The following is a 9,643-nucleotide window of genomic DNA, read 5'->3' as shown; positions in this document are numbered from 1 at the left end:
GGACATAGTAGCTGGCAGCTGAGGCGCCCAGTATAATCTTTTCCAAATTTTTCTTTTTCATTAGAAAGATGCTGACAAAAATCTATAGTCTTTGCACATTTTTCTGACACTGTAAAAGCACTCCTGGCACAGTTGGCCAGAAAGCATGACACATCGCATGTGACAGCAAGGGTAGTACAACCCGCTCCCAGCTCATCAGTTCACTTCATTAAATTTCACTGTCTTCAACAAAAGGGTTCTGAGAGAAATGTCTTGCTAAGGCTAACGCTAGCAAAAGAAAATTACCTGGTAATCTCAGACAGGCAGCAGAAATCTTTGGATTCTGTGCCAAGAGACAAAACCTTCTTCCTACAGTCCACTGCAAACAATATGGGATAGAAAGGAAAACAAGTCAACATTTAAATATCATCCCATTAGGCTTGGCAGAAATCTGGGATGTCCATTGCCTTTGAAATTTTGGTATACAAAAACAAGGATGAAAACAACTGCTGCCAAAATTGCCGAGGAAACAAACCCTCCCCAAACCTCCCCACCAAATTCTGTTGCATCCAATGCTATTTGGTCAATTCTAGCAATTTCATTTAAAAATGTTCAAAATGTTTTGCAAAATTATATTGTGTTTTCCATTTTCCTTATTGCCTGCTCTTCCAGGAATAGCAGTGCTTAATACGATCTGTCACAACTTTGTCAGACTCTGAGACACTGTGGGGCCGCGAGGACCCAGCTATCAGACAGAACTCTCTAATTAGGATTTATTAGGATTCTTTCCTTTCTCATTAACAGTATCAAGGGCTACATTTACATGGCAGTTTGTCACGCTTTTTTTCTTTTTTTTTTTTTTTTTAATAGAGAAGTGTTTCTTGCTTGGATCATAATAAAACAGTTGGACTATAAGATTTTACTGCTCCAGGTACAAGCACACCCATCCTGATCTGCACTAGCTCCCAAGCTGTTTCAGCTCCATTGTACTTCAGCAGACAACATAGGCTGATGAATCTTTATGGAACATGGCCTTTGCAGACATATTTAAGGAGCCACTGCTTTCAGAACCTTGTACAAAGTGTCCCACACCAGCAGTAGAGTGTTTTTACAATCACTGCAAAAATGAAGTGCTGCACCACACACATTTCTCTCACTTGTGATAGGGGAGGGAACCAACCCACCTGACAGACTGAAGGCACATTAATCAACGTGCTGTGGAGAGGTGCTCCAGACAGGACATGGCCATGGCTCTGTACTCTTCTCACGCCGTTCAATCTACCCAAACACAGAGCAATTACACCCTCGTTATGGTCCCTCTGCATGCTTGGGCTCCCAGGAGGTGATGCTCACCCGCAGGACACAAGGGAGCCAAAACGATTGAGGAGTCTGAGCTGGGGACCACGAGCATCATCTGCTCTGCAGTCTGGACACCAAGGACCTTCAGCAAGTTACTGTCTTTTTGAGTTAATTTTGTTTTCTGTAGAATGGGAGTAATTCTTACTTAGGGGAAGAAGGAGGATTTGTAAGATCAGCCAAACCTGTAAGAAAAAATAATGATATAGAAACAGATTTTTCATAGCCAGCAAAGAATCGTGGTGGTGAAAGAGGAGCACATGCTGCAGTGCTGGGTGAGTTCTTTCTCTTTATTCATTTCAATAGTTCCTACAGGACATGAGTAATACAAAGACAAATGTAATGAAAAAGCTGGCTGTCTACTGAAGGTGATGTAACTAGATGAAACCGCAGTTTTCACACCGTCGAATGTGAAAGCTTAATTAAATTGTACAGCCATCCCAAAGACTCAGGACTGGACCCGGCAATGTAAACTGAGTTCAGCGGAACGTGTGTGGTGCTGCAGGTCAGACACTCGCCCTCCCTGCCTGCAGTGGTTTGATGGGTTAGGACAGATTGCAGGGCAGACAGTCTGTTCTACATGCACATGTGGTAACTTCATTTTTTGTACTCCTGAAATATGTGTTTTCCCAGTGAAAGTCCAGTGGAGTTAATGGAAAATTTCCTGTTGGACGTCTTGGGCCAGGACCCAAATTTCTACCTTTTGTTTATCCTCCTCTCTCACTGGTCCCTGGATGAAGGATTCTACCCAAGGGAGAAAATGTTACTGAGAGTAATCCCGGCCCTTCTTGTCATCTATTACCTAAACTTACACCAGAAATACTTCTAATTTAATATGTGCAAATGTTTGCAGGAATAGTCCACACTAATACAGAGGTACAGCCTCTCAGAAGGCAGCTAAGGAAGTATAAACCTTCAGCTGTTTGACACATTGTATTAAAACATTGCAAGAGGAATGAAAATACATAAACTCATGAATGGAGAATCTGAAAATCAAAATGCAGTTTGAAAGATAAGCATGTTTGACTTGCTCCTTTATCTCTGGGCAATGCACATAGATTTTATTACTGAATGGGGTCACTCTTATTTACTGGAAAACTCGCGACCACGCTGACACAAAGGAAGCTCAATCTTCAGAGGTGTTAACCAAGACATTAAATATCTCCATTCGCTTCCTTTGCATGGTAACCTGTAATTCGTATTTCTGAGGTTTCAGCAGCAGCTCTTCCACGATGGCAGCATACGTGCCCCATGACCTGTGTGAGTGCACAAGTCCAACTAACAAGAACTGGGTTTGCAGCATCCCAACACCACGCAACCACGCTGACTGGTGAAACACTTGTGTGCCACTGGAGCCTGACTCGTGTCCCCACAGAGCCCAGAAAACTGCAGAGAATGACTAAATGAGAAAAGAGTAGCCTCGTCAAGCAACTGACATGTTAGAAGCAACAGCCCTGCCATGGGGGATACCGCATTGGCAGGCAGAGCGTCAGGCAGGATGCTTCCCTTCAACCCATGCTGCTCACAACAGCAACTTGTAGACAATTCCGAACACTCTCCTCTCCCATTGCTTTATCTGGAAGAGGTGGGAGGGAAGGAGAGGGTTAAAACAAATCCTTGTGCATCTCTAGGCTTTCCCCCATCTAATCTGCACCTTGGTGATGTCTTGCTGCCAGGGTCAGCAAAACCAGCACATGGCTTCATTCTTTAGATAAAACAGGTCTTAGCTCTCTTGGCCAAAAAGCAGACTATTAACTGGTATGCTGTTTTTTTAAAAGGAAGAAGGGAAATAAAATCAATAAATCCAGTCTCTAAAGAGCTATCAATACCACTAGCCACAGCGGAGAAACTACCATTAATTCACTGTTGGCACCCAAAGGGAGCAGTCTGTGCCTTGAACTAGAAAAAACTAGAAAAAAACCTAGAAAAAAATAGAAAAACTAAAGTAACTAACTAGGAAAATAAAAAGTGTGCTATGAACAATTAGCTGAAGCTTAAATCTTTGTGGTCATTAAAACCCAGCAGGAGTGGGTATGTTTTTATTTTCTGTAATGTATGTTTTTTACAATAAACATCTAGCATTTTTAAAAGAAATGAATACTGTCCACCAACACACCAGGAAGATTTAACCAAAACATACCTTCCTATGTTTTAAAAATTGATAACCTGTGAAGATACCAAGCTTATTTTGGAATAAGAAAATATTCAAATGCACCAGAGGTCCCCATAGCTTAATTAGCTTTAGTGCTTTCCATGCAAACAGAGTAAATGAACATTTAGAGAGCAAACAATTAGTGCCTCTGGGTTAGGAGGGAAAGATGAAAAGCAAGAAAGTAACCAGAACACTCACCTTTAATGAAGTATGGTTTCTCCTAAATGGTCACCTGATGTACCGTGCATATTCTTGTCCTTGCCACTTACCTTCTTCTCAGGTTCTCCTCCTTCCTTCTCTCTTCAGGCTCAATTCCAGACGTTTTAAGGCTCCTCTGCTCTACCCACGTCAGTAGAAAAGAAATGCCGTGCAGTCACCTGCACTGATTTGGGAAATTCCCACCCTATAAAGCACAAATCCAACTTTGCACTATCACTGAACAGCCAGTGGACACAGGGTATGAAGGACCAGTAACTAGGAGTCTGGCCTGAGTGATTTTGTATTCAATTAGATTAAAATAGCTATAGTTATTTTACTGCAAGTTAAGGAAAGACAAATGTTCTCCTACCTGGCTTAGGACCACAGGACACAAGCTCAACTTCAATCCTTTGTCTTTGAGTGAGATGCTGGTTTCCACATACTCTCTCTGGACAGGACACCAGGCTCTCCATTAATTTGGGCACAGAGTTTCCCTACAGATAGTCTCCCAATACTTACATGCCAGGTTAGCACATATTATTTAAGAGCTCAAAAACTCCAATTTGGAACCATGTAACAACTGTGCTCATCTTAAAACATAACATTAAGAAGATTAAATGCAGGAAGCGAAGGCCCTGGAATGATTTTACCATTGAGGACCAAGTAGGTCATTCCCATCATGACAACTGGATTTATTATAAAGCCTGTATTTAACTGGCATGGATGTTACCAAACCAACTGCTGCCACTGGAAAAGGTTCATTTCTGGGCCTGAATTCCCACAAATACTCCTAAGAATAATTCTACAAGCTCCGCTTTCTGGATACGCGTTCACAGCAACTCTGTGCACACGCAAAGCCTGTGTTACACACCCCATCTAGTGGCAAGACGCTGAATGTGATGGTGGGAATTAAAATCTCACCCATGAGACACAACCGAAGAGAAATCATTGCTGAAGTCTGTAATGGACTCATCACTCTGTTGGGGACTTACAGCTGCTTCAAGACAGCAGATTTTAAAACTACAAACAAGCTGAACACCCCGGGGTGTGTGGTATTCATGGAAACACTGAACTAGGTTATTTATTTCAAAGCAAAGCAGTGCCAATATACTGAACGTGAGTTCTGAAGAGATGCGGGGGTGCCAGTGAGATATCTTGTGAGCTTCAGTGCTTTACACAGCAAGTGCGCTCAAATGTTTTATGTTTTCTGCTGCTAACGATGGGAATATCACATAAAACACAAGAATCCACACTGCTACACATATACTCTGATACAGAAGAAACCCCCCCCAAAGAACATGATATTAAAATAAACCAAGAACAAGAGTTAGTTGAATCTCATTCCTGAAAAAAAAATACAAGAAATCTTCACTTTGTTCCTCTTCCACTGTAAATTAATCCCTTTGAATCCCTTCCCGCTGCCAAACCCCAAGTCCATTTTGGGCTTTCTGGGGTGGGAAGAGGAAGGAAGGAGCAGGGTCTACAGGCCCCAAACAAAACCTCTGGACCCTATGCTGCACAACTGACCTGACTGACTTAGAAAGGTTAGAAAATCGCCAGGTATGAAGACCTGGGGTTGAGATTTGAGCAGGTTTGGACACGAGTTTACCACAAATTCAGGTCTTCACTTTGCAACCCAAACCCAACTGATTCAAGTAACTTCTCTAGATCTGCAGACCAGAAAGCAACAGAAAATACAGGAAAGTCCTTCTGGGATTAGCTGCTCACATGTTTCCATTTTACCCTTAACATACTTCACTCACTCTGGCTGTACATGCATCTCTTCAGGAAAAGCTTTAGGAATTAAGTTAAAATATGAATTAGACTTCAAGAAGGTTTGAAACAGATATTGGATTTATTGGTCAGCTATGAGTAGGAAAATACATTGGTAAAGAAAAAGAAGACCCTGTATATAAATATAATACTAACTAGTTAAAATTTGACCAAGAAGAAAGTTCCACTGAAGAGAACAGTAAAAGCCCTTGTTTACCATCAGACCATATTCAGTTTCCCATTTATCTTATTGAAGAGCTGCCTATAGACAAATGCAACATTCTTTGAGCTTAGTGCAGATAATGTGCTGGTTTTTGTTACATGAATGGTAAACAAGAGTTAGTCCAGTGCATTACACATTATACAGAAGTACTGTGAATAAAGACTAAGATAATTCTATTTTAGACACTACTTAAACATACCAAGACACTTAAGTGTTACAAATTTATGCAACCAAAAGAAAAGAATAGCCGTTAACATACTAAAAAATACTGTGTCTGGCTGGATGAAAAAGGCTTGCTACTTAAGCGGTTAACTGAAGTTTAAGTTTTACAGTGTAATTAGTTGGGTTTTTCCCCCCCCCAATGGTGGTGTAATTATTTTGTCTTTCATACAGATTTTGTGTGGTTGAAAAAGCAAACCATAAGCTATTTTCTAATTCTGCTCTAAAAAAACCTTTGAGATTTGCTGAAGTGACATCAAAGATGCATACATACAACGTTCTTAAAGTCACTTTTGTCAAATGTTGGCCAAATTTACTTTTTTTTTTTTTTAAAGCTGCTAAAAGGGCAAAATAATTACAACACACACCGACTTATATGCTCTTCCCCCCCCTACTTCTGTTATGTTAAAAGCAGTAACTTGTGGTATTAGTCATTTATTCTAATCAATTCTTTTAGTTAAAGGTGTATTTCAATTTACACTTTGACACCCAGAATTCTTGGTAAATGTAAATAAAACTACACAAGATATGGCTGACTGTACTTTAAGTGGGAAAAAGCCTGGTCTAACCTAAATAAATCCTTTCAACCCCAAGGATGTTCTGTGACTTTTGCTATATGTGCTTTTACAACAAGAACACTGAAGGTACATTATGGCAACACCCAAAACCACCTTGAATAAAAATATTGTAAATAACCATTTTATGTTAAAAACTATGAAGCAAACATTTTGATTTTGTGAAGACACGGTTTATTGCCTTATTCTATGTTATAGCTGGAAATTGAGACTTTTGAGTTAGATTTGTTTGACACGGGAATATATTTTCTTTGAAGATTGTTTGACAAGGTTTATCTCAGCTCTGTTTTGGTGCCATCTGCTCTTTCCCTATATTCAAAATATTTCTCCTTCCTTCAGCCCCTGAGTCATAGCTGCAGTCCAGGTAAAACCCAGTGAAGTCAAAGGTGTGTCTTCAATGTATTCAGTGGGTTTTCAATTGGGACATGATGGACTAATATAAAAGCTGGAGAAAACGGTTATTTAAATGGATCCTTAGACTGTAAGGTGACTAAGCAGGAACAGTTGTGTCTCCAAAAGCACAAGGGGCTGTATTTTAACATGCTGTCATAAATTCAAATATTTTTTTAAGACTAAGCAATACAGGAGAACACATATTGGATAAAGCTCAAACCTTTAGAATCTAACAAGTGCACTCAAGCTCCAGCATCTATTAAAGTAAATTATCCCCCTCTAAGAAATACAAAATGAGTAAGTGCTTCCCTTCCCCTTCTGTAAAGCTTTCTGGACTCAATACACAATCCAGATAATCAGAAAAGAAAAATAGTTTGCTCAGTTTGACAAGCTAAATTGGCTCATCATCACTGGAAATTGTCATGATGTACATTACCAAGACATCATTAAGGAAACATGAGTAAAACACCTTTTATTCACACTTTACAAAAAAACCCCAAAAAACAAACAGAAAAAAAAAAATAACACTACGCATTAAGTCTACTACAGCAATACTACCAGCATTTCAATGTACTGATTATAAACTGGACATGTTTGGTGTTTTCACAACTAAAACCAAAACAAAATAATCCCAAGAGATCAGGTCCCAGACAAGGATTCAAGATCAAAATTTCTCATACTGAAATTTTAAAATGTACATTTTACATATCCGAACTGTTTGTAATTTTTACTTTCAGCTTAAAACAGAACGGTTTGAGCACACTTCTGTGCTGACTACTTTTCAATAAAATTTTGAATCATTATTACCAATCCACTCTCTTATATATAAAAATTCACAATATTTAGAAAGTTTTCTCTTAATGCTCAGTGTCCTTTTGCTTCCCTGCCCGCAGCTGAAACAAAAGCTGTTTAAGACCAAGCTCTCTATCTCCATTTTTAATTTTTTTTTTTTTTTACATTGATTATTCAAGCTGTATTAGTTTAAGGAGATGCTAAATCCTCCCTTTTAGGATACAAATAGACAAGTTAAATTTGTAAGCTGTTATATACTTGGCTTCATGACACAAATGGCACTGAGGGTACACTATAACTTTAGTCTTGCTTGACACTTTAAAATAAGACTTGGTCACTTTAAAAAAAATGATCTGAAGAATTGTCTTTGGGACCTGTATTGAAAATGCGTTTATTTCACACTGCTTCATCAATAGAAAATGTAGGGTTGTTGGTTTTTTTCTCTTCAAGGAATTATACTCTCTGAAACTGAGGAACACACTTCAACGAAAGAGAATTCACATGATAGTAATTCTTAGTGGGAAAAACGGCACTGTGCAATGACACTGAAAGAAGCAGTGCATGGGTATTAGAAGCTAGAAACTGTGTACCCATAACCTGAACATGTTCAAAAAGTGTGATATTCAATGCTTCACAAAGGAAAAAAAGATGCCACAGCTTATACAAAAGTATCTTCATAAAATTTTCACAAGTGTTAACATTATTTAAAAAAATAAAAGAGGATGCACAGGATCTCTCTGCATGCACAGGCAGTGCTAGTTGAGAACAAATTTAAGCAGGCACAGTGGAGATAGGACAAGTATTTAAAACAGAAATGAAGAAGCTGTACACAAGTATCCCTCAATTTTACTTCAAAAGTTAGAGATGAGAAAAATATCTGAGTGTATACACATCAGCAATAACTTTCAGTCCATACAGGTCTACTTATATTCACTGCTTAGCTTATCTGTTCTGCGAGAACTCCATGCTTTTCTCTTTTTTTTGAAAAAAACAGAAACAGAATGCATTTAGTTATCTCTGTAAGATATTAAGATTTTATAGGTTTGGATTTTAAAAGCAACGTTCTCAATTGAACATAAAAAGTAGTACAAAAGGGCTAACGAAACCCTAACAGTGCAAATCATTAGCAGAGAAAACCTGTGACAACCTCTTTTACAAGCTGGCCTTTATAACACATGAAAACAGATAAAAATTTAGCCTTAGTTTACAATACAATCATTTTCCAAATCTGATTTTTCTTTTTTTAAAGTACAAAATCTCATAAATCAGGTTTTCTGTTGTTCATATACAATCAATAAAGGCTAAATTCAAATTCTATATTTTACAAACAAGTCTGAAAAAGGAGGGAGTGAAGTACAGAAGAATGTTCTGTGGATGTTCCTACTGGCCTCAAAAAAGTAGTGCTACAGATAACTGTGCAAAGAGAATATACTGTATAACAATTCCCTATTTCAAGGCATGAAAATGTCACGTTGGATAAAAGAAACAGGAAGGTTAATTGTAACGTATTAAAGGTGCAAATGCACCAATTGCTGTCAAACAGTATACAAAGTATATTGGGCTCAGAATTGTGTCTGTTGATAGCACCTGGCTTTTACTATGTCTTTAGCAAATAATTAGATTTAAGATTAAGATTATTAAGAAAAAAATCCCTGTTGGCCATACCTCACTCCTCTATATTCAGATTTTACAATTGTACAAGTTAGATTGAGGTTGCCCTCTAAAATGTACTTGACTACCTCCTGCCAGGGAGATGGATTCCATTTACAGGAGGCAGGAAAGGCAGCAAAAGCTCCAGTTGTGCAAAAAGTGAGAAGTGGTCAGAAGGGATGAGTGGATGTGGACAACCACTTATATTGTTCTCTATTAACCAATGATGATCCAAAGGTCCAAGAATGCCAAGTATGTTTAGCTGAGGTTTAGAGTAGAAGATGTAGTCAATAATACCCTAAAACAAGAGAAGAAATAAAATCAGTTATTAGC

At 38.6% G+C, this 9,643-nt stretch overlaps 1 protein-coding gene across 6 annotated transcripts in view; it reads right to left on the bottom strand.

Annotated features, from left to right (window-relative positions):
* Positions 1-5,521: 5,521 nt before the first annotated feature.
* CNOT6 (CCR4-NOT transcription complex subunit 6) overlaps positions 5,522-9,643 on the bottom strand; it is a 34,454-nt gene continuing 30,332 nt past the window's right edge. For all 6 annotated transcript variants that reach the window (XM_074838229.1, XM_074838227.1, XM_074838228.1 and 3 more), the window contains one exon: positions 5,522-9,608. In XM_074838229.1, coding sequence (XP_074694330.1) covers positions 9,396-9,608 — 213 coding nt within the window. In that variant the 3' untranslated portion in view covers positions 5,522-9,395. The remainder of the gene's footprint in view (positions 9,609-9,643) is intronic.

Source organism: Strix aluco, chromosome 13 (assembly GCF_031877795.1).
Source record: "Strix aluco isolate bStrAlu1 chromosome 13, bStrAlu1.hap1, whole genome shotgun sequence".
Lineage (NCBI taxonomy): Eukaryota > Metazoa > Chordata > Aves > Strigiformes > Strigidae > Strix > Strix aluco.
Note: the sequence above shows the minus strand (reverse complement) of the source record. Positions and strands in the feature narration are given on the sequence as shown.